The sequence below is a fragment of the Lagenorhynchus albirostris genome, chromosome 7 (assembly GCF_949774975.1).
Source record: "Lagenorhynchus albirostris chromosome 7, mLagAlb1.1, whole genome shotgun sequence".
Classification (NCBI taxonomy): Eukaryota; Metazoa; Chordata; class Mammalia; order Artiodactyla; family Delphinidae; genus Lagenorhynchus; species Lagenorhynchus albirostris.
In genome coordinates, this window is record NC_083101.1 from 11,095,335 (window position 1) to 11,119,590 (window position 24,256).

Below are 24,256 nucleotides of genomic sequence, written 5' to 3' on the forward strand. Positions count from 1 at the left end.
AAACTGCTGATTAATTCAGCATAGAACTCAATTACAAATTGAAAGTGTCTCTGCGGGACTCCCGGACCCTAAAGACAGCAGATGTTGAATTGATACTCCAGCATATTTCACAGTGGTATGAAATATTAACATGGTTTATTATACTTGTGTGGTGTGCAGTATTAGAAAGGGGGAGGTAGTGGGCATGTGGGTGTGCAAAGCAGCCACACATTATACATTCGCTAATGTACACTGAAGTGTGATTAAGGATTTTGAGGAAGTTTTGTCTTCTTATTTTTAAAAAATCAAATAGCTCTGTGGAAAAATTAAGTTTAAAATAACATTTGGGGCTAAATATTTAAATGTGGTACCTATGTATGTTTACATTGTACATGTAAATGAACATAAATATGGTAAACTTACTGACACAGGATATTTAAATGTTAAATGGGACCACTGCCTACAAGAGTAAGGGAACTTGAGGGCTTGAACTGTATTTTAATGAGTTAATTGTAAGCTTTCATGGGCTGGAACGTTTTCATGGGCTGCTGTACTGTTTTTACCTTCTGATCTAAAACATATGGTAATTTTAAAATGCCCCTATAATTTTCACAGGCAGAGAAGTTTCATTTCTAGCCAAAAAAAAAAAAAAAAAAAGCTTTTATAAGGTTTTCATATATCTGCATCAACTCAAGGGGGTAAAAGTCAGCAAATTTTATGTATCAGAAGACCTGAATAAATGGAGCTGCCAATATTTGAAGGGATTGGCAATTCTTAAGAGGTATGAGAAAGTTGGCTTAGATGAGATATTTCAAAGCCATTACTACTATTATGACAGTTATTTTTTTTGCATCTCAGCCTGTATCAAGTCTAGGTTTTGCTAACCGAAGTAAAAACAGTTCCAGAAATAGCCAAATGATTACAGTAAGAACAAATGTACCTTGGATACCTCTGCTGTTTTGAAGGCTTTTTTAAAAAGGTGCTTTCTCAAAGACTTCTGAGACACATAAAAGTTGGCAAAGGCAAACGCAGTGGGCAAAGAAACCAGAAGTTTCTTGGTACCTACACCACCGGAAGAACATCTTCTATATCCCCATTAGAGTCACCATTAAGGCTTCTGTAAACTATTGAGAGATGGTGGTCATTCTGAGATGTGAAGGGCGGCCTTGAGATCCATTCACCTGAGTTCTATTTATCTCCAACCAGGTGCCAAGCTCTGTGATTATGAGGCAGGGCCCTTTCTTAGTGACATTTACAGCCTAGGGGGGTGGTGGACAGGCCCACAAACAGTACTGAAAGTATGAGAATGGTGCATATAAGGGGGGTGTAGTGGTCACGATCAGAGGAATTGGTGAAATCTGTCTGGGGAACTTTAAGGTGGCCTCAAAGAGTATGTGACTCCTCACTTGAAATTCTTTTTGTCTTGGGGTTTGACGAAGGGGTGGGGTAGGGAGACTGAAGAGGAGAGGAAGCTATTCCAGAAGAGGGGCATCACCACATACAAAGGTGTGAGGACTCCTGCTCTAACTTTCTCTCAGTTGTGTAATCCTGGAAGTTTGGGCAGCTGAACATGTTTGGAAATAGGAAAACAGAACTCCAGACAGTGTCTAAAGTTGTCTGAGTGGTCATTTCCCAAGTCAGTGTGGGCTTTTAATTAGCATCTGCTCTTCAGTGTGGGATAAGGCCACGCTTAGCATCCCTGTCCCGGCGTGTGAATATTAGTTTAGAAAGCTGCCACGTTCCATTAGAGGTGGTTGTGTTTCGGCAGTGGGTGCAGGAGCTGTGTAGACTTTTCAAATGTCCTTTGAGATTTACGTTACAATGTAATTGGGAGATGCTGGTACTTAGTGTGTTGTGCATGGCAGAATGTGAGATTACCTGCTGTAATGAGACCCCAGCAGCATACCTCAGGAAGGTAGTTAAAGTTTTAACCTTAACAGATAATGTTACTTGCTGGTTTCTGTGAGGTAATTTATACCACTCTCCCCTAACCCTGAAATTGTGCAGAAACAAAAATTTTTTAAATGATATGAAGTTGTGCTAAATAGATATTTTAAAATTCCACCTAGTAGTACAGATTTTTGAAAATATTTGCAATGAACATTGTATCTGTAGAACACAATCACACTCATAGTCGTTGTCACCCTGTCATAATGTTGGAATATGTTTTTTTCTAAAATCAGAACTGTGGTGATATTGGAATGCTGAAAAGACTTAAGGCCTCATTAACTTTGATTCCTTGACAAATATATTAGTTTCTTTTAACTCAGATAAATTGAATTGGGGTGGTAGAGGAATAAGAACAGGGCATGGTGGAAAGTGTATGCATGGACTTGGAAGAGGTTTAGGTTGAAGATTGATTTTTGCTTCTTCTGTAACACCTGTAGCCCCAGTTTGTAAAATATAAAACTCATTTGTAAAATGGGCTTAAAGTCAGTACCTGAAGGAATTGTTAGGAGGACCATATTTGTAAATTGCAGTCAGGCTTAACAAAAGTTTGCTCTCTTATCCTCTGACTACTTCTTGCCCCAAAATGTTAAAAGAAAATTAAAATGCCTTTTCTTGGTCTGTTTCAGTTAAGATTTACAATCAACAAATGGCCTGATGGGAAAATTAAGTTAAATGGTATCTTTTTTATTGACATACAAGGTGGTTAAAAAACAATTTGACTCATTCTGTTTGCTGAGAGGTTTATGCTTTTTTTTTTTTTTTTTTTTTTTTTTTTGCGGTACACGGGCCTCTCATTGTTGTGGCCTATCCCATTGCGGAGCACAGGCTCCGGACGCCCAGGCTCAGCGGCCATGGCTCACGAGCCTAGCTGCTCCGCGGCATGTGGGATCTTCCTGGACCGGGGCACGAACACATGTCCCCTGCATTGGCAGGTGGACTCTCAACCACTGCGCCACCAGGGAAGTCCTATGCATGTATTTTAGGGAGATATAAACATTTGAATGTAGTACTGATACAGTGAATTTGATAGGCTTTTTACTTTGGGATTTGATGAATGTACATTCTGTATTAGAAAAATTCATCAGGATGTTCTTAACAAGCCAGATGAATGATGGAATGATAGAGTAGCATTATTTAAGCAATATGTTTGCAACTTTGAAGAATTTTAGAGGTACTTTAAAAAGATAAACCCATGAGTGATTAACCAGTTATATCTAAGGACTAGACAAGTATCATTACTGTTTTTGGATGCTAATTGTTTGGAGGTTCTGCTGTCCTGAGCGAAAAATCCATGGGCTCTGGAGTTAGACAAAACTATGTTGAACCTCAGGCCTTCTAGCTGTTGGCCATATGCCTTTGGGTTAGTCATTTTCCCTCTCTGAGCCTTGGTTTCCTGGATTTGTAAAATGGGTGTAAGGGGTAGTACCTACCTTAAAGGGTAATTTGGAAGAGTAAGTGGAAGAATGTACTCGGCACAGTGCCTGCAAACAGTAAATGTAAGTTCTCTTTTCTCCTCCTTTTAGAATAGAATTTCTAGTGAAGTATAATAAGTGAAAATGTGCTACTTAGTACACTTCTTGACACGGCAGTGAAGTTTATGGAAGATGCTCATGTGAACAGTTTTATGGCATCATTTTGAATTTTATTTGCAGTATAATTGCTTGTTTCATAATTGATTTGCTTTGAACTAGAGGTTGAAAAAACAAAGTGTACTGAGTTATTATCAGTTGCCCACTGCATTGGTAGTTCTGAAAGGGTTAAGCTTTTTTTTTTTTTTTTTTTTTTTTTGCGATACCCGGGCCTCTCACTGTTGTGGCCTGTCCTGTTGCGGAGCACAGGCTCCGGACGCTCAGGCTCAGCGGCCATGGCTCATGGGCCCAGCCGCTCCGTGGCATGTGGGATCTTCCTGGACTGGGGCACGAACCCGTGTCCCCTGCATCAGCAGGCGGACTCTCAACCACTGCGCCACCAGGGAAGCCCAGGGTTAAGCTTTTGATAACTGTGTAAGTTAGAAAGAGGGGTAGAATCCAATCAGGTTAACATTCATCATGGGTTTCCTGCATACCAGGCACTGTGCTAGCAGTTTCTCCTGTGCAAAGAGTCTTTTAATCCTCATAACTGCCCTAGTGCTAGATGGTTTTAGGCCTTTTTTGCAGATGAGGAAATTGGGACTTAAAAATGTTGAGTGACTTTACCACCGGGGTAACATAGCTGTAAGTAACAAGACTAGATTCATACCTGGATCTCCTGGATCTTAATTCTCTTGCCTCTGCCTCTTCCCTCCTCCTCCCCAGCCCCCATCACCATGATCAATATGGCAGATATATCCATTGGCTCCAGAAGTTTCCTTATGCCCTTTTGGAAGGCTCCCTCTTCCCCCAAAGAACCTTAAGTAACAGTGTATCTGAAGGCCATGTGTGCCTGGGGTCCCAGGAAAAGGTGGTTGCGGAGGCCTCATGGAACAGTATCTGAGTTGGTAGTACCTCATGATCGGGCTCACCTGCCCCATCCTGTCTCTGCTTGTCTGCTTTACTTAGGCCTGTCTGCTTCCGCTTCCTCAGAACTGTACCTTGCACATGGCCAAACCCTCGTGACCATGAATCTCCCGTAGAGCTTCCTTCTTTACAGTCTTTTGGCTCTTGCCCCCGTAGGTAACTACTCCCTTATACTCTTTCTACCACGCTCCAGAGGCCAGACAGGAGTATTTTGAAAGCCCTGCCACCAGTGAAGTGGCATTTACAGGTTGGTTCCGGCCCAGGTCATTTTTTCCAGAACAACCTCAGTATACTTTCATTGGCTTTGCCTTTATCTTGTGCCTTTTTGGTGACACCTTCAGAGTTCCTGCTGCAGACTCTATAATTAAGTTAATCATTGTCTCCCATCAACCCGCCAGAAAAACAGCTGCCAAGAAGTTACAAAAGGCCTTTCTGTGAAGACTGAGTTTGCTTAGAGTTTGGTCAGTGTTCACGACTGATGCTGAACGTCCAGGTGGCACTCTCTGCTTCTCCCTCTCCTGCACGCCCCCCTGCCTGCTGCCTCCTCCTCTCCCACATTCACCTCCCAGTCCTGCTGTTGGTCCTCCCCCGCCAGCCCAGGCCCACCATCACCGGCACTCCCACCATCACCGGCACTCGTGGGGAATACTATCTCCTGCTTTCCTGTCGCCTGCCTTTGGCCTCTCCTCCCCCACTGCTTCCAGGCTGCAGTTTCAAAAAGCACACATCTAACTACATCATTTGCCAACTTAAAATTTTCCATGTCTTCCCACTAGTGTGAAGGGTCAGCTCTCTGCATGGCCTGTGAGGCTGTCTGGGATTCAACCATGCCAAACTAGCTACCTGACCACACCCTTTCTCCTTCCCATTTTCATAGCTTTATTCCTGCCATCACTTCTGCGCCTTGGCTTGGCTGCCATTCACGTGAGTGTCAAGACTCAGCCCAGTCTTTATCACCCGAGCCCCGTGAGACCTCTGTACGCTCGTAGTTCCATTGTCAGCCTTGCCTCTTAAGGACTCTCACCATATTGTACTTGTTTCCCTCTGGATTCTACACTCTTTGTGGGCAGGATCTGTATCTGTTCAGGCCTTATTGCCAGTGTTTGTCATAGTGTCCGTGGAGTGTATTAGTATCAGAGCAGAGCATTAGTAAATGTTTGCTGAACTAAGCTGATCTGTACATTTGTTTCATGGGTTTTGCATCATTTGAAATTTGCCTCATTTTTAGCCATCTTTTTTTTTTCTAGCCATCTTTAAATGTCCTAGAACAAGGGTGCTCTGTACTTCCTTGGATCTCCTTCCAGTCCTTCCTGATCCCTGTGGGGCTGTAGAAGCAGGATCATACAGTGTAACAGCCCCTGTAGCCTTCCCACGCACCCTACACTCGGCACAGGATTCCTACCCTACAGGCTTTGGAGGTAGATAGGCTCCATGTGAACGTGGCTATTTTTTACCTTTGTTGTGACCAATTTACTTCATTTCTCCCCCGCCCACCTCTTTTCAGGCCATAGCCCTTGCAACATCTCCAGGAGTTTATCGGCAGAGTTATCACTGACCGCATTGTTTTATGGAGAGACAGAAATATTATTAAGATCTTATTACTACCTGGGGCGGCTTGGTTTTCATTCGGAGGATTCTTGAACATATTTCTCACTCTTTCTTTAAACCCAGTCTTTCTTGTATTTTGTTTTTTTTCTCTGATTATATTTGATTCAGTGCAGCCTTGGAAATATATATTTGTATACACATATGCTGTGAATGCTGATTTCTTCTCCTTGTGGAAAGCAATATGTTCCCGTCTCTCTTGGTCCTTTTCCCTCTGGAAGCCTAGGTGTTTTTCCTTCCATTCGCTGTCTCAGAATCCAGCAAAACCTCTTGCCCACCACCTTTTTTCCTGTGGTGGGATAGGAAGACGTAGGCTTTGGTGGTGCCAGGCACTAACTTGGCACAGATCCCTGAGTCCCACTTACACACAGCTGTGTGCCTTGATTGCACCAGCCAACCATTCTTGCCCCTTAGTTTCCTCTGGTACAGGTGGAGATAATGAGGATTAAATAAGTAACATAAGTGTTTGGCTCAGACCCAGGGATGTGGTGGGTGCCATGTTAGTTCTCTCACACCCTTACCTCTTTCCTTCTAACCCTTGAACTTGCTGCCACTTCTCTTTGTAAAGTCTGTGTGTCAGGGGCATTCCCTTCCCTTTATTCCTCCCAACAGCCCTTGGACAGAGGCATTATCCCCATTCTGACGGCCCCCTATGGCTCGGAGAGAGTTAAGCACTGTGTTCATTAGTGACCCAGTTCTTCCAGGCTTCTCTTGTTCTGGGATGGCCTTTCCTGGCCTATTGTGGTTGTGCAGCCTTTCATATCTCTCCTAGCCCGGGTTGTGCTCAGGCTTTTGCATCATTCAGTGATCTGGGACAGGCCAAGTTGGCAGGGACTTGGTTGGCAGTTCCTTGAATATGAACTCCCCTTCCCATCCCGGCTACAAACCTCTTAAATCACTCCTGCACCCTCAGCCGGCTTGTCCTTCATTATTTGCATCATCCAGATATTGGATGCCACAAAAGCTTCTGAGGGAAGAAATGGCAGCACCATCTAGACCTTAAAGACACAGTCACTAACTCACCCCCCACTCTGGACACACTTAGCACCCGCTGCAGCTCAGTTACACCTGACAATTCAGGTGTTTACACAGGCAGACCGCGTTAACCCAAACAGCTCAAGCCAAAAACAAAACTCAGACACCTTTGCTTTTGTCACACAGTCCACTCTGAAAAAAAAAATTAAATTAACTTTTTCCATTGTAAAATATGTGGCTATACAGGGGATACATCAGGTCTGTTGCATGGTACAGGAAGCACACTGCTTTTGGGGGGACTGTTTTAAACACTTTTTTGAGCTGTTTAAATTTTATTCAACCATCAGCCATGAATGACTCCTTCAGGCCACATCAGTGGCATAGTCAGAACCTCAGCTTGTCAACAGGCCACTGCAGAACATTGTGTTTAAACCTCTTCCTTTTGTGTGTTTAACTGTCTTTGAATCCTCTTGCTCCCTGGTCCCCAGTTGGGACTGGTGCAGTTAGGGAATTAGCCCATTTTGGTATTGATCTGTTTCATAATTAATTTTATGCTTTAGTTTGGCAAAGCCGTGAATGCATTTGAAGTTGATGTTTCATTTTTTTCATTTGTCGACATTCATGCCAAGCACTGTGCTAGCTGCCTGGGATGGAAATGGCATGATTTTGGTCCTCTTTTTAGAGTCCAGACTCTTGTCACACCCAGACTTTAATCTGTTCTGCTGCAGATCATCAGAGCAATAGCTTTTTTTTGCTGTTTCAAATCAGAGTGACAAAAGATTATGCAGATTTTTTCCAAGATGAATTTGGACTGCTTCAATTCTTATTGAGTAAGATCGTTAGTTTTTAGTAAAGGAGCAAACTGTTGTGAACTAAATGGTCCTTGTAGATTTAACTGCAAATAGGAAAATTGTTGAAAATTGTGAGAGAGTTCAGCTATGATGCCACCCACATCCTTATTCCCCTCGAGCAAAGGTAGGAGAGCCACTGTCCCCTGACTCTTGCCTTGCCGGTGGGACAGAAAGCAAAGGGGTGCCTCTGAAATGCCCTGAAGGACAATAGAGCCAGGGGAGCTCCCTTCTTTATGAAGAAGGCTGGATATTTCTTTCTTTTTCAACCGCCTTAATGTTAGCGCCTCAGCCACATAAATGGAATGTATTTTCCAGCAAATAACCAATTTTATTTTAACTTCCTTAAAAAATTTTAGTTACAAATCTATTGTTTCAAACGACTTGCCATATATGTGTATTTTCAGATTCCAAAGCTGTATTTTAAATAGTATGTTAGGTTTTTAGTCAAATGCATATTTAATATTTCGCCTGCCCCCAATGTAAGTAAAGCACGGTTCAGAAAGTAGAACTGAACAGTAGAATGTCGAGGGTTTATTTAAAGAGTGTTAATTTGATGCTGAACTGTCCAGGGTGCCCATTGGCTGGAGCACCTACATTTTACTCTGGTGACATTCCCAATCTAAAAATCACTTAAGTGAGAAGAGAAATTTGATTGTAGCTGTAGACAAGAATAATGTGGAAAAGTTTCTTTGCAGCACTACTTTGGACTTGCACCATAGCGGATGCTGAGGTAATCTATCAGTTTGTGAGTGTCTACAAAATGCAACTCTCTGGATAACAGGTTTAAAGTAAAGATTTAATACAGCCTCCATCTCCTGTGATGTTGCAGTGACAGTTTGAAACTCATTCTCTGAATCTCAGCAGACTTTATAGCTAGCAGTGGGCCAATATAAAGTTTAATAGCATTACAACACATAAATCATCTTTTAAAGATGCTACTAGTAGCTGCAATATTAAATGCAGACAATCGCCTGTGTTATAAATAATTTATCAAACACCGTTTCAGATTAGCCTTCCATGCTGAGTTATTTATTTTAGCCTTTTCTGTACGATTCCTAAGGCACTTTTTGAAAGATCCATTACTGGTCAGTTTAATGAACTTGGGGGTCTGTTTTGTCCCCTCAAGCACTTGGGTACAGCTGTGGTGACCATTACATGGCCGACATGGACCTCTTTTTGCCTTTTACAAGTGCTGCCCATTTGTCATGTAGCGGTAAACGGAGCTGCACATTGGAGTCCAGGGACACATTGTGCGATGCAGTGATGGAGACAAACAGATAGCTCTATAAAGTGCTGCTTGTCACAGCTGACTTGTAGTACAAGTAGTACATCACTCTTATTGTAATCTCATTTAAGAAGCAGGGGCGGCCCGGGGGACTGATATTCCCAGTTAGTTTGGTCTTCGTAGCCATAAAGCAGGAAGTGCTCCTTTTATATTCTCTGAACTTTTAGGGGGTGTGCTCTTTGCTTGGATTAATTATTATAGGAGCTTCTCCACAGCACTGTGTGAAGATTTGTCAGCAGGTTTGTTTGGACCTCCTTCTCCTGGCCTGGGGTTTGGTACAGGCAGTCACTCCTTAGAGATAAATTGTGTTTCTAGGAGCCCTCTGGATTGCTGTATTAATAAATAAGTTACCATTTTTTAAGTAATAGCTATATGCCAGACCCTATAGTAGGTGCTTTCTATACTGCATTTTTATATTACAGAGGAAGAGCATGAACTCAGAGAGGTGAAATGACTTGCCCAAGGTTGCACAGCTGTAAGTAAGTAGGAAACTGGAGATTCAAACCCAGTCTGTCTGCTTCCACATCTGCCAGATGACCTTGAACCTGGGTTGCCCAATTAACTTTCGAGCACCAGGATCATGGTGATCTTTTGGCTGAGTAGCTCAAAGTAAAAGGAAGCTGCCATTGGCGTGGAGAGCCTTTTTTAAAAAAATTCATTAATTTATTTATTTTAATAGCCTGGATGAGTCTGGCCGCTCTGTCTACACATTGAATCCAAGTTCCCTTGTGACTAGCAACGTAAATCCATGAGCAGCTGGCCAGGGGAGCATGCTGGCCCAGCAGTGGGAGAGAGCCTTACAGCTGGGGTCACAGGCTCTGCAGGGCCCTCGTCAGAGCCCCTCTGTAGCAGCTGTCCCCAGGCGGATGCTGCTCAGAACTTATTAGGTCACTTTGCCTCTTCCAGAAAAGGGAGATGCAATTTCCTCATGAAGAATGAATCCTAAAGGAAGAAACAATGCTTCTGCATTTATTGTAAGCCAGAGACAGATAAAAATGTGGTGTTTTCCCCACCTCTTGCTTTTAGTTTATGGTTTTTCTCAGTAGTTTTCCTAAATATTTTGTAGCACGTGTTAAAGACAAGACTTGTTTAATTATGAAATTCACTATAAAGAAAACACAGTATGAATATGCCCAGTAGCATATTTGCATATGTGTCTAGAATTCTCGGTATGGAAATACTGTGGTAAAAGACCATATTTGTCATATGATACAATTCCTGGCACATAGTAGGTGTTTGTAAATATTTGTTGAAGACATTAACTATGTAAGTAATGGGCAGACAAAAGAGCCTTGGTAATTTTCACTCTGCCTTTTGAGGGTTTTTGGTGGAGGTGAGGAATATGTGAAATAAGACTTTGGATCTTAATATTGATTTCTGCCATATCACATTGTAGAAATGTTTAAGTGGTGATCTGTGGGCAGTTTGGGAAACAGTGCCTCCCCCTGCCATGGAAATGACCATCAGAGGGACTGCTAGCTGGCTTAAAGAGAAGTTGGCAACCACCATCTTTCTCTTAAACTTGCTCAGGTTCTGAAGATCCTTGCTGATGGGGGAATGACACCCTGAATCAAGGGACTGCTGTCCACTGTCCCCAACTTGCTCAGGAGCCCCCAGCTCAGAGCTGAGACAGGTTACTTATGAGCTGGTGTGGTGCTGTGGCATTCTGGCTCTGGAGCCCAGTGGGCCTGTTTTAACTATTTACTAGCTATGTGACCTTGGGCAAGTCATTGACACTCTCTCAGCCTTAGTTTCTGACAGTACCAACCTCAGAAGATGGTCAAGGGCAGGGGTAAAAATGATGATGATCATCAAAGTGCCTAACTCAGTAGTTGGCACATTATAGTAGGTGCTTAATAAAATGTAAGCTTTATTCCATTTCATAACATCTTCAGTCCTGTGTGTATGAGAGGTGGGTAGGACTGGGGAAAGAAAATCAGAGACTTGTGATATTTCCTTCCTTAATGAATTATCTTCCCTGGAATTGGGGGTGGGGGGGGTGGGAGGAATTTAAACGGTATATTTCTCCAATTTTTATTTATTTTTATTTTATTATTATTAAATTTATTATTTATGGCTGTGTTGGGTCTTCGTTTCTGTGCGAGGGCTTTCTCTAGTTGTGGCAAGCGGGGGCCACTCTTCATCGCGGCACGCGGGCCTCTCACTATCGCAGCCTCTCTTGTTGCGGAGCACAGGCTCCAGACACACAGGCTCAGTAATTGTGGCTCACGGGCCCAGTTGCTCCACGGCATGTGGGATCTTCTCAGACCAGGGCTCGAACCCGTGTCCCCTGCATTGGCAGGCAGATTCTCAACCACTGAGCCACCAGGGAAGCCCCTTCTCCAATTTTTAAAAGCATTACACTTAAATAATAGCACACATGATAACTTTATGAGTAACTCAGGCTATATGTAATATATTTTACACATTTTTAAGTTTTATAAGTTTATCTACTCACATTAAAGAATATTTGCAAAATAGAGGAAGATTCACCTGTAATCTCAGCATTGTCAGCACCCTGGTATCAGTGGATTGTAATGGATTGATGTCAGATATGCATGCCTAATATAATGTGTATATTTCAGTTTCTTGTAAGTCTTCCCCCATCTCCGTCCCCAAATATAAAATAATTTGGGAAATTTAAATCTGCAGTACTAAGTGCTGCCAGTAGCATTTGTGACATCCACTTGGTACTATTGGCTGGCTCAGGGCATCAGCAGCAGTGATGAGAAAAGCAGTGATGACAAAGCAAAATAATAAAACAGCAGAGAAGAGAAGAGATGTAGGTCAGGAGCAGAGGTATAAGCAAGATGCTCTGATACACAGGACGCTCCCCACACCCCCACCCCATGGGTTATTTATTAACAGGCGCAAGTTGGAATGGTTTTGCATTTGTTAAGTTAGTGGTTGGTTTTTGCCGTCTCTGCGGTAGCAGCAGCAGCGGCAGCGGCCATCTCCTGCTCTAAGGTGCTTTATTTGCTACCACCTTCACTGGTTCTGGTAAGGCTTTTGGCCTTCTTAGGCTTAGGAATCCCAGGAGAGAACTTCTGATTAGAGGATCATGTTTGAATGAATTCTGTGGGGCTGTATGTGCACAAGAGAATAACTGGTTCCGTTGACCCCACATAGGTGCCACTCAGGAAGTGGAAAAACCTGGTGGGATAAAGGTCAGAATAACCCCCCCAGCCCCTGCTGCTGGGTTGCTGAGGATCCCATTTCCAACAGGGCCTTCTCTATCCTTCTCTGAGTCTGAAGAGGGCGCTCATGTCACTGGAATCCCACTTACTGGCTTAGGGCCGGCAGAGGAGCAGGAGCTCTGAGAGCTCTCTCCCATCTTCTCAGGGCTTGAAGACAGTGGACCTGCTCTTTGATCTCAGGCTGGAATTTTGGGCAGGGCATCCGTGCTTCTCCAAGGATGTTACTTGGATGAGCTCTTTGCTTCAGCTTGCATGTTTATGGACTCTCATGCCCTGGTGTACGGGGAAAGTGGGCTACAGCTCAAGTTAAAGTCTCTTCTTTGGGAGATTGGTTCATTTTTTGTCCTTGTTACATAGAGAGCTTGAACTTGGTGTTCCCCGGGTCCTGCCCTGCTGCCTCTGGCGCCTGCCTTCTGTTTCACTGCCCTGTTTTCTGAGTGCCTGGTGTGCAACCTGTCTTTCAGCCCTCCCTGAAGCTTTACGGACCCCAGCCAGTGTTCTCACAGCTTCTTCTCAGTTATCCGTTAGCCCTTATTACACTGCATTGTAGTTAACCTGAGTCTGATGCTTCTTGGTAAGAAATAAATTAATCTACTTTTCCACCAGTAATTGTTGGAGACTTAGACTTGCTCTTAAAGGAAAAGTAAGAGAGTGATTCAAAGAAAGGAATCACTTCAGTGAACATGCAGACTCATTAGTGGGAGGGGATAGATTCTTTTGGGCAAGAGGTCCCACCCTTGGCTCTGCCAACATTTCCCCAGGGCTGTGTTTTGGTGTTAGTTTTTTCCCCATGATATTGACTTTCTTCATTATGTTACCAGGAAGCAGATTCCAGCCATTTTTGGACGTTTTTCATCAGGGGCCTGCAAACTACACTCCATGGGCCAAATCCAGCCCAGCGCCCATTTTTGTTTTACGAAGTTTTATTGGTACAAGCCACGCCCACTTGTTTGCATATTGTCTGTGGCTGTTTTGTGCTACCATGACTGAGTTGAGTAGTTATGACGGAGACTGTGTATCTACAAAGTCTAAAATATTTACTACCTGGCCCTTTGTTAAAAGTTTCCCAACCCCTGTTTTAGATGATAAATTGCCCTGTCAGCCTACAGTTCTCAGTTATGTGGTGAGCGTCTGACGTGAAGCAGTTTGTTTAAGAGGGAGTGTGTGCATAAGGAGCTTGAAAGGCCTGGGTCTCTCACTTACCAGCTGATAAACCTTGGGCAGATATTGAGGTACTCTGAGACCTTCCCTTCATTTATAAAACAGGCACTGAAAACAATGCCTACCTCACAGGTTGGCTTTCTTTTTTTTTCCTTTTCCTTTTCTCTTACTGCTTGTGAAAGCACTCTGTGGACATCAGAACAGGCCCTCCATTTGACTGTGGACACTATTGTTACTATTTTCTTTCTCAGGAGGAGGATGCCAAGAAACTGGTGAGTGAAGCCATAGCAGCTGGCATCTTCAATGACCTGGGGTCTGGAAGTAACATTGATCTCTGTGTCATCAGCAAGAGCAAGCTGGATTTTCTCCGCCCGTACTCAGTGCCTAATAAGAAGGGGACCAGGTAAGTGAAGGAGATTCTTCCTGTGGCCACCCTTGTTATATTCATGGCATCTGGACAGGGTTTTCTTGATTCTTACCCACGTGAAGTAAAGCCAGAGTCCCCAAGCCAGCTTTATTCAAGAGACCTTTGAATCATTATTTGTTTTATGATTGTGGGCTGCTGTCAGGTGTAGAAAAGTGATACAATTTGTAAAATGTTGATGGAAAGACTCCTAGACTGGGGATTGCGGGGAGAGCTTTGAATCACGTGCTGTCCTTTCTCTAGTCTCTTAAAGATGCCTCAGAATTCCGTATGAAATTCTGTAAGAAGGTACATTCTCCAGGGCATCCAACCCATAGCTTTTCCTCAGAGTGGTTTTCATTCCCTAGATGGTTATCAACCATTGGTTAAGAGTCTCTGAAAGTTAGCCTTGGGAGCTAACTGTTGCTTCCTGCTCTGGAGGGAGCCATGCCATTGAGCCCATGGCACGTGCCGAGCAGGCACTGCTCTCCGTGGTGCAGTCCAGCTCGGAGTCAGGGGCGAGCTTATAGTTGATTTGCTGGCGGAACTGGAAGATGTCCAGCCCTGGTGGCAGGTGAGCTGCTCATCAGCAGTCCTGTATGGCCGTCCAGCTGCCTGACCTCTTCCTGGAGGCTGAGCTGCTCAAAATGTGGCTTCTGAGCTCTGCTCCAGCGTCTTCATCTGAATGCACACAGCAGCATTTATAAACTGAGCCCCAAGCTCCGCTGGAGGAGAGCAAGCACATCACCAGCCACGATGGTGCTTTAACTCCCACCACATGTACTCAACTCCAAGTCAGGAGTAATTCACAAGGAACAAATAGAACATTGAGAACCAGCAGGTATTCACCGCAGTGTGCGCTCAGCATTGCGAAGACGTGTTCACGATGGGGTAGGGCAGCACAGCAGCAAAGAGCTCTGGCTCGGGGTGGGGACCTGTCATGGCCTGGTGTGGTGACTTTGGGCACCTGTCTTGGAAATGATGGAGCAAGACTAGGTGATCGCTAATGAGCCCATGGAATTCTCGGGCCCTAGGTGGGGAGGGAAGCAACCTTTCAAGCCTGGGGCTGTGTTGGACCTGGCCTTGCAAGTTCCCATTGGCTCCTCTGCAGCCCTGTTTTGCAACCCACTGTTGCTTCAGGTAGAAGCCCTCCCTTCATGCTGCTGAAATAGGTGCTGTAAGCCAGGATGGTGAGGAGGCTCTTGTTGTGTCCAGACCTCCCACAGACGTTGCGGTTCAGATGAGTCAGGCGCACAGAAGTCACATGGGGCTCTGGCTCCAAGGCCACAAGCTGCCACGGGTCCATCCAGTGTGGGGGAAGGAACAGCGTCTTCACACCAGCAGGGGAGGGGCGGGGCACATCTTAAAAAGGTGCTGCTGCTCGGATCCTTTCAGAGAACTTTGTGGGGACTGTGGGAAGGTTTCGCAGAAATAAAGGCCAGCTTTTCTTGGCTGTGCCTACTCCTGGTTTTGTACAGAGCTCTGTTGTGTCGCCCTCTTCGAGCACAAGCTCCCATTTGAGAGGCTGGCTTTTCAGGGAGCACGTAGTCGTGACACAGCCAGCAGCCTCCTCCTAGTCCATGTCAGGCTGACAGCTGGGGACAGATAAGAGACAGCTGGACTTGTGCTGCTGCTTGACAGTGTTGTAATTCCTGGCCCCACTGTAAAATCAGCCGTTGAGATTTTTATCTTCTAGACTGCCTTGTGCTCAGAGAAACCTCTGTCAGATTCACCTTGAGAAGGGTGGTGTTGGGTGTGTCCTCGTGCTGATCTACCATGTCCCTCTTGAGTCTCAAAGAGTGTGGTCAAAAGTGACAAGCCCAGGGCTTCCCCGGTGGTGCAGTGGTTGAGAGTCCGCCTGCCGATGCAGGGGACGCGGGTTCGTGCCCCGGTCCGGGAGGATCCCAGATGCCGCGGAGCGGTTGGGCCCGTGAGCCATGGCCGCTGGGCCTGCGCGTCCGGAGCCTGTGCTCTGCAACGGGAGAGGCCACAGCAGTGAGAGGCCCGCGTACCGCAAAAAAAAAAAAAAAAAAAAAAAGGTGACAAGCCCAGAGTCTGGCTGCAGGTCATTTTTATACTGTTTATGCTTCCAAATATTTTTAAAGTGTTTAAGGTAACAGTTATGTCATTCTTGTTACTTCAAGAGAGTGGCCATGGCAGCTTAATGAAAAGGATTCGCTTCCTCCTGGTTACTGAAAGGTACTTTAGGGAGGTTGAAGCTTGAAGGCAGAGGCCCAAATGCTTTCCAGCATCTTCTGGGGATGGTGAGGTGGGGAAGGAGATTTGAATGTCCACCTAGTGCCAGGTGCTCTGTATTATCTCTTTTCACGTGCATCATGTCTATGAGGTATCCCCATTTTGTAGCACTTGAAAGCCGAGGAAAGTGAACCTTGGGGGAGCTGAATCCTCCCAAGGTCGCAGAACTGGGAGTCAGGAGAGCCAGGATTCCAGTCCAGGCGAGCCAGGATTCCAGTCCAGGCCTGCTTGCTGCCTGCATACTTGTCCCTCTCTCCAGCCCTCCATCAGGCCCCTTGGGGGGATCCTAACTCTCTGCGTTTGTTTTTCTCTCATTAGGTTTGGCCGGTACAGGTGTGAGAAAGGGACCACTGCAGTCCTCACTGAAAAAGTCACTACTCTGGAAATTGAGGTGCTGGAAGAAACAGTCCAAACAATGGACACTTCTTGAATGGTGTTGGTGGATGTCTGGTTATTGCTCTAGAAGACTGGGGGCAATGGAGGCTCCCCCTGTAAGACATTCGGCCAGTGTTTGCTGAATGAACCCATTAAAAATGAAAACCAAGTTAAGTGGCTGAAGTCTCGGGGCTGTGTGGTTTTTTGGGCTGCTAAGGCCCATCGACCTGGCCTCCCCTTCAGGATGTTACTCCCTCCCTGAATACTACTCTGCGTTCAGGTGGGTGTAAGAGCAGTTTAACCCTTCTAAAAACAGACGGGGCCTCATTTGTTGCAGGAAGTCAGACTGGGTTGCTCTGATTCTTCAGTTGAACATTTATTACACGCAGCCCTTGTGCTAACTTACTTACTTTCTTTTTGTTCAGGGTAGTCCCAGGTTTTTGTTTCTGTTTTTTTAGGAGGAGTGCAGCACAGCCTTTTACCCCAACAGCCAAGTAGGAAAGAAATAGAGATGATCAGTTCTGAGTACCAAGAAAAAGCAGGTAGGTGGACAGTTTTGCTTTGCTATAGCTGCATGAACCTGGGTGAACTCCACTTTGTTTGGCCAGTTTCACGAAGTCAAAAGAATGCTTTGAGCCTTACTATCTGTAATAATTAGGATATGATCGTTTCTCAAACACTCAAGCCTGGTGAATGGTTGAAATTGTATACCTCCAGAGGGTCCGAGTAGTAGGCAGAATTGTTCTCATGGTGTCGAAAGCGGATGGCATGCAGAAAGCAAGTTCATCTATGTCCAACGCTGATACTGCCAAGGGAGACAGACACAGTAGGGATTCTGAGAGCCGTAAGCAGAGTATTTGCAAAAAATCTGTCTGGAATCAGAAAAACTTTCAGTGGTGAGTGCCTGACTGTCCCCCAGAGCGAGCATGGCTGGGGGGACAAGAGAAAGAGGCCTGGTGCCATGGTCTTCCAGAGTGAGCCCACTCTTGGGCCAGCCTCCCTCGTTAAACTGCCAGGAGTGGGTGGGGAGAACAATGGAATTATTTAGGATAGCAACTTGGCTGACGATTTATCAAAATTATCTGGGGAGCTTAAAAAAATTCCCAGATTACTTAGAATGTCTGGGGCCTGAGAAATTGTGTTTTTAAAGGAGGCTCTAGAAATTGTGCTGCGGTGTGAAGCTGTTGTAAAATTACTCATGAATCGTACTCATTCACAGAAGGAACCCCACTTACCCCATTTTATTTCAACCATGGAGAATGAGTACAAAGCAGAGGCTGCATCTGAAGAAAATTTCTCAAACCCGACAAGTGTTACAGTAGAACAGAGTTCACACGTGGAAACAGCGCAGTGGCCCAGCCCAAATCCTTTATCCCCAGGGAGGCCTGGTCAGAGCTCCTGACCAGGACACCAGTGGAGCGGACAGGCATGTCCTCTTTCTGGAGGGCTGAACTGTCACTAAGTCGTGGGTGACAACTTAGACCATTTGAGGATTAACTTGAGTGTAAAAACAAAATTCAAACTATTTCCTTCAGAGCTTGAGTTTTCCTTAAGTTCACATTTATAAATTAGTCTTCACAGTTAATCCTATTTGGGAACAAGAAATAAATGAACACATTTCTGGTTTCCTACAAATAATACAGTTGTACATTAACTCTTGACTTACATGGTCCATGGACTTCAGCTTTGTGAAGGGGTGAGTGGCTCCCATTTTTGGATCATCTACAATGTACTGTAAGGTAACTTACATATTTTATTTCAGATTCTGTCAGCAACCCTGAAGGTAGATGTTATTAGTCCCATTTTACAGATGAGGCAACAGGCTCAGAGAGGCTAAGAAACTAGCCCAGGGTCATGGTAGGAAGGTGCAGAACCAGAACTTGTACAGAGAATAGCCTGAGGGCAAAGCCCGCATATTTTTCGTATCCTGTGCTTCCTTCTCATGGAGGAAAACACTTAACACTGATCATTAAATGAACTGCCAGCATTCAAGCAGGTGAGGTGCCTAGTACTAGCAGGTGTTCAGGAGAGGATGGCTGAGCCGGGCTGCACAGAAAACACTCATGGCTTTCAAATACTATTTGCCTCTATACCAGATGCTGGGTTCGCCTCATCGTCATTCATCAAGTTATAAACGTAGATAAAAATATTAGGAAAATCTCCACTCTACTTAAAAAATTATTTCCACTTTCTCCCCTTACAAGGGAGTAAATTAAGCACACAGCTTGATTGTTTGAAAAGATTCTAAGAGCTAAACTAACCATTTTAAAAGGCTCACTACAAATCACACAGTCTCCTGGATTCTCCTGTTAGTTCAAACCTTGACAGGTCACTGAAGGAATTATCCGAAAGATTCACATTACAATCCAGATATAAGAGGTGCCTCAGTGGCTCACTGAACCATCCACCATTGTTAACAACCCAGCTGAGAGTGTTCACAACAGTTTAAAGAAAGGACTTTCAAATTTGACCACCAGTAACACGTGACCAGTGCCCCTCCCCCCAGCAGCCCTGTATTCACCATCTGCTGTAAAGCCCAGTGCCTCTTTGGGGAACCTGCTGAACCCTCTTGTCTTAGTTGGTCTCGGCTACCAGGTGGCCACTTTGGAGAGAAGACTCAGGTAAGGCAGAGCGGCATGGCTTCTGAGAAGGCGCGCTGCATCCACGCTCAGGTGCTCGAAGTCCACACGTGCATCTGTTTGGCAACCTGGTGCACGTAGCTGATGTCGGGTCTCTGGTTGGGGTCGGGGTGGATGCACATACTGACCAATTCTCGTAACTGCAAGGGAGAGAATGATCACGTATTATTCGTAAGCAGCCTTGTCGAGGCTCTGCATTAACTCATGAACCCTCAGGGCAACTAGAAGATGAGGAATGGCGCTCAAGACAGGTGAGTGGTGGGCGAGGAGTCACAGTCACCAGGGGAGAGCAGGACCCGCACCAGGCCTGTCTGGCCCCAAAGGCCATGCCTGGAGACCCTGAGAGTGGTATCTCCAAATAATTTTGAACTTTCAACTGCCTACACTACTGGCTAGATCTGTGTGTACAGTGTGTGTGTCTGCTGTCAGTCATGCAGATGCCCAAACCAGAGGACAAAACTCAAGGCAAGGGCTTATTGATCATAATAAATGTATTAACATGCAGCAGAGCTGCAGTCTGCCTACCCCCTGGCCTCTTTATTGTGCTCATGAAAGACGGAGCTTTTAATTATACAGACACTGAAGGCTGCTCCTGCCTCGGGGTGGGGGAGGGGCACCTTGATCCTCTGATCACCTCCATTCTTCTGATAGCCAGAGTGCCAATTATTTTAATGGTAATTAAAATAATGACCTTAAAAAGCCTACATCTTAACTTGCATCACTGGGCTCACTGCAATTTTTTCATTTAAATACCTGCTGCTGGAGGGGCTGGCCAGGGCCGCAGCAGGGAGAGGGGAGATCCTGACTAAGGGGGCTCACGGGGACTCTGCGGCTGTGGTCAGCAAGTCTGGGGTGGGCACGAGGGTCATGCGGAGGCCCGGGCTACGGTGCACACTCCCTGTTTCACTCCTGAGCTGTTCTAGGCTGAGGGGCCTGGGGTTGCTCCCCCAGGAGATGCTCCAAACTGCCTGCTGCCTTTCTGGGGATTTCACTGCTTTATAAACACTCGGAAGCCCCTGGGCAGATGCAGCTGCGCCTGCAGCTGACTTGGACCCTCCTGGAGTCTGAGGTTGCCCACGATGAGACCATACTCTTCAGAACCTTACAGTATTCAGGGGAAGGTAGCTGTGGTTGGCCTCTGACAGGTTAAAGTGCCCAAGAGAACCACATTAAGGTAAAGTCTCTGTGGCCCGAATTGCTCATTTATAAACCACACAGTTGGCAATAAGTGCATGTTTGTAAAGTTCAGAAGAGAAAGGGTCTTATTTCCATTTCTAAGAGGACATATAACTTCAAAAGTGAGGTGTGCCGAGGAGCTCCAGTGCTAAGAATTAGCACCTCCAGAAGTTCCACGTAACCAGTGAAAGCCAGGTGCTCTGGGGAGTAGGAGATCTGGACGCTGAAGGACTGACTTGGGAGGGAAGAGGGCTGAGGGCTTTATGTGGACTTGTTCATTTCAGCTTCATAACCACGAGGCAGAGGTTATGGTTCCCATTTATAGATGGGGAAACTGAGGCACAGAGAAGTTGTCATTTGCTCCAGGTGGCATGGCTCCAAGCTTCTTAACAAATTCCAACAAACAAAATTCCAAATTCTAACGAAAGATGGGGAAGAAAAACCAAATGCAACTATTAACTTGGTGAAGAGCTCTAACTAGTTTTTCCTTTCCTGCCAACTTCCACTCCGGAGCATAAGTACTTCCTCCAAAGGTACTCATAAGAACTCTATAGGAATCTGCGCTCCTGACCCTCACTCTGGCTGCTGGGAGCCCGCAGAGCCGCAGGCATGGCACTGGGAGCAGAGGGTGCCAGGATAAAGGTGGCTGATGACCTTTCTAGCTGGCCTGCCGGGATACAGGGTTAGTGCACGCTGGGGCACCTGGTTGCTACAGCTTGGCCGGCCCAGACCCAGGGCCCTGGTGGGCAAGGGCTGCTCCTTCCAGAGCTCTCAGGATTGTGAAGTGAGCAGCATGGATGGCTCCTCACTGTGGCTGGATGACTGGCTATAGAAGAGGGGCGGGTGCCCTCAAGAAACAGGATAGCGCAGTGGCTAGGTGCAGGCCATCTGGGCCAAACCCTGCCTTCACCACGAGCAAGTTACGTGACTTGGGCAAGTTACTTAACCAGTCTGTATCTCAGTTTCCTTCCTGGTAAAATGGCATTAGTGGGGTGGGATAGGGGGGGATTCAACACAGTAAATCATAAATGTGAGCTGTTATTATTGTGAGGCAGTGGCCTGTGGTCCTGCAGGGTGGACCCATGGAGGACTCAGACTCCCGATTACACACACTAGCATTGACCTTGGACAAAAATAACCCATATTGAGCATTTACTCTGAGCCAGGCCCTGTGCTACGGCCAGATGATGATGGTTGTAAATGCATTGCCTTAATCCTTAATCCAGTAAGGTAGATTCCAGGATTATCCCATTTTACAGATGAGGAAACTGAGACTCAGTTCAGTGATTTGCCCAAGAAAGGTGAGGGGAGTGTGTAAACCTATGCATCTGTTTACACTTTTTTTTTTTTTTTGCGGTACGCGGGCCTCTCACTGTTGTGGCCTCTCCCGTTGCGGAGCACAGGCTCCGGACGCGCAGGCTCAGCGGCCATGGCTCACGGGCCCAGGCGCTCCACGGCATGTGGGATCTTCCTGGACCAGGGCACGAACCCGTGTCCCCTGCATCGGCAGGCGGACTCTCAACCGCTGCGCCACCAGGGAAGCCCTGTTTACACTCTTAACCACGCTGTGCTGTAAGCCTGTCATCTCATCCTCACTTTTTATCCATGAAGGCGAAGTATTAGGCCTGTTTTCAAGATGAGGGAACTGAGGCAGATGATGCTCTCCCACAGCCTCACCTGTCACAGCCTGATGGCCAGACGTGTCAGGCTGTCCTGCGCTCAGTGTAAAATATTGAAAATAAAAGGCCAAGGGGTCTGACCTAGGTCTGTGGTGGCAAGGAGACCAGGCTGCTTGCTTTGGTTCCCTGTCATGGGAACGGAGGGGCCGCCAGCAGTGGTGTGGGGCCGGCCAGGCCCTGCTACCCCCTGCGTCTGGCTCCTGTTGCTGGACGCCGGGAGCCTGTCTCTGGGCCCCGCAGCAGCGAGCCTCCCACTCGAGTGCTGGGTTGGCAGCCAAACGGGCAGGAGGGTGCTGACGGGGCAGCTCCTGCTGGTTCCTGCCCGTGGGTGGCCTACAGCCCTGCTGTCGGGGGCTGAGACCTCTGGTAAAATCAGCCTGCTTGTTTCCCCTTCTGAGTCACTTCCCCAGAAATCTTCCTTCTCGGCTCTGTTAAGTGAACCCAAGCTCAGCCCCACAGCCCTGGGATCTTGGAGCTGCCCCTCTTCGAGCCCTGTGGGTCGCCTGGAGCTCACCAGGCCCAGCCCCGGCGGCAGCAAACTCACCTTCTCAGAGTAATGTTCTCCGGGGAGAGGCGGGTAGTCACACTGCTCAATCTTCTGGCAGAGGGAGAAGAGGTTCATTTTATCTCCATAGAAGGGGCTCTGAAGAGCTGCCATCTGCAAGGAGAGGGGGATGAGAGATGAGTTTTCAGCCTTGAGGTCCAGGGCAAAAGGGGCCGCTCCAGAAGGGGGTGTGGTGCTTCCGGGTCCTCACCGCAGCGGCTGTCCAGCCAGACTCCCCTGTGTCCTGAGGAAGCTGGGGTTCAACAGAAAGTGGCAGTTTTTACACAATCCTTGTTATATAAGCAAATTAAACAGGACAAACGTCTCACTGACAAAACTGTAAAGTCAGTAAAGAAGGGGCAGCCGAGTCCTGAGGGCCAGCCGTGAGCAGGCACACGCCTGGCCTCTGCTTTCGTCATCTAAAGTGGACGCAGCTCCACCTGCAGGGCTGTGGTGAGGCCTGGCTGGCACAGGAGGCCTCACAACCTGAGTGGACATCTGGCTCCATCCCGAAAGCAGGCCCTCTGCTGGGGGACCGTGGAGGCCCCAACGGGTTCTCACCCCGTCAGGGAACTACCCGGACTTCCATTCAGAGCACGACGGGGGGGTGTCTTCAACAGGGGCACACAGGAGCCGTGCTGCCCGTGAGGCAGCCCAGCACGGCGCCCGCCAGCCATCTCCGCAATGGGATTCAAGCTGCCTGTCACTCCCGCTCACTGTTGCCTGCCTCCAAATGACGGCCCGACGACACCTGCTAATGAAGTGCCGTTGGGTAATGTGCCCACCTGTCCGTTTGGCCCTGGTTCCCTTCAAGGAGCCGGGCTGCCAGGGCCACTAGGCACAGACCCCACAGCCGGGGCCTGTGGGACACCTGAGGAATCCTCACTCCCCTTCAGGCTCCGGGAGGTGGGTGGGCGAACCCTGTCTCCGGGCTGGGGGAACCCATGGTAGCCCACCAGCTTTAGTTTCCTGGTCTGCCCCACGCTCTGTTCACCCCTGTGAACAGGTCAGGTGATCCCGAGAGGAAGAGCAGGGCTTCTCCTCCAGAAGAGCACAGGGGCCTTCAGAGCCCAGGCAGTGCCCTTGGGCGTCCAGATGGCCTTGGGAGAGGCAGTGTGGCCTGGAGACTTGGGGGGGCCAGGTGCCTGGGCCCTGACTGAGTGCTTTCAGGTGGGTGTCTCCTCCCCCTGACCAGGGGCTTGGGCCCCTCTGAGGAGGGCTGGGAACCCACCTACACGGTGAAGCCCCCCCTGCGGGAAGGCCCTGGCACTCGGCGGGGCAGGGTGAGTATGCAGAGGCTCTGCCCGCTGTGGGCTCAGGCAGCCTGACTGAACTGGCTTTACCATCTAGCATGCAAGATGGCGTCACTTGGGTGATGTATTTCCAATAATTAAAATGAGAACCTCAGTGCAAAGGGTTAATTGGGCAGTTTCAAAAGGACATCTGTTGCTGCAGTAGAGAGCAGCTGAGGCTCCAGGGCAGTCATTCGGGGTGATGTGGTGCCCTTCAAGTCATGGCAGGAGGATTAAGATGGATTTTCCTGGAAAGCGTGTCTGTTCAGAGTAGAAAGGATGTCGGCCCCACTAACACAGGCTCTGGTTTTTCACGTGTCTGACCTGGGAGAGGGACTGGGTGATCCTTTCGACAAGCCAGCCTGATCTCATTTGCACAAAACTTGCTGTGTGG

The 24,256-nt window shown here is 47.0% G+C and overlaps 2 protein-coding genes across 3 annotated transcripts in view; one reads left to right on the plus strand and one right to left on the minus strand.

The window, feature by feature from the left end:
- The window catches only part of PSMB7 (proteasome 20S subunit beta 7), a 58,576-nt gene extending 41,865 nt beyond the window's left edge, over positions 1–16,711 (plus strand). The window contains exons 7-8 of the mRNA XM_060154378.1: positions 13,750–13,901; positions 16,476–16,711. Of these exons, the coding sequence (XP_060010361.1) occupies positions 13,750–13,901; positions 16,476–16,587 (264 nt within the window). The 3' untranslated portion in view covers positions 16,588–16,711. The remainder of the gene's footprint in view (positions 1–13,749; positions 13,902–16,475) is intronic.
- Positions 16,712–17,748: 1,037 nt separating this feature from the next.
- The window catches only part of NEK6 (NIMA related kinase 6), an 85,502-nt gene continuing 78,994 nt past the window's right edge, over positions 17,749–24,256 (minus strand). For both annotated transcript variants that reach the window (XM_060154380.1, XM_060154379.1), the window contains exons 9-10: positions 22,571–22,684; positions 17,749–19,311 (exon numbers count right to left, since the gene is read on the minus strand). In XM_060154380.1, coding sequence (XP_060010363.1) covers positions 19,201–19,311; positions 22,571–22,684 — 225 coding nt within the window. In that variant the 3' untranslated portion in view covers positions 17,749–19,200. The remainder of the gene's footprint in view (positions 19,312–22,570; positions 22,685–24,256) is intronic.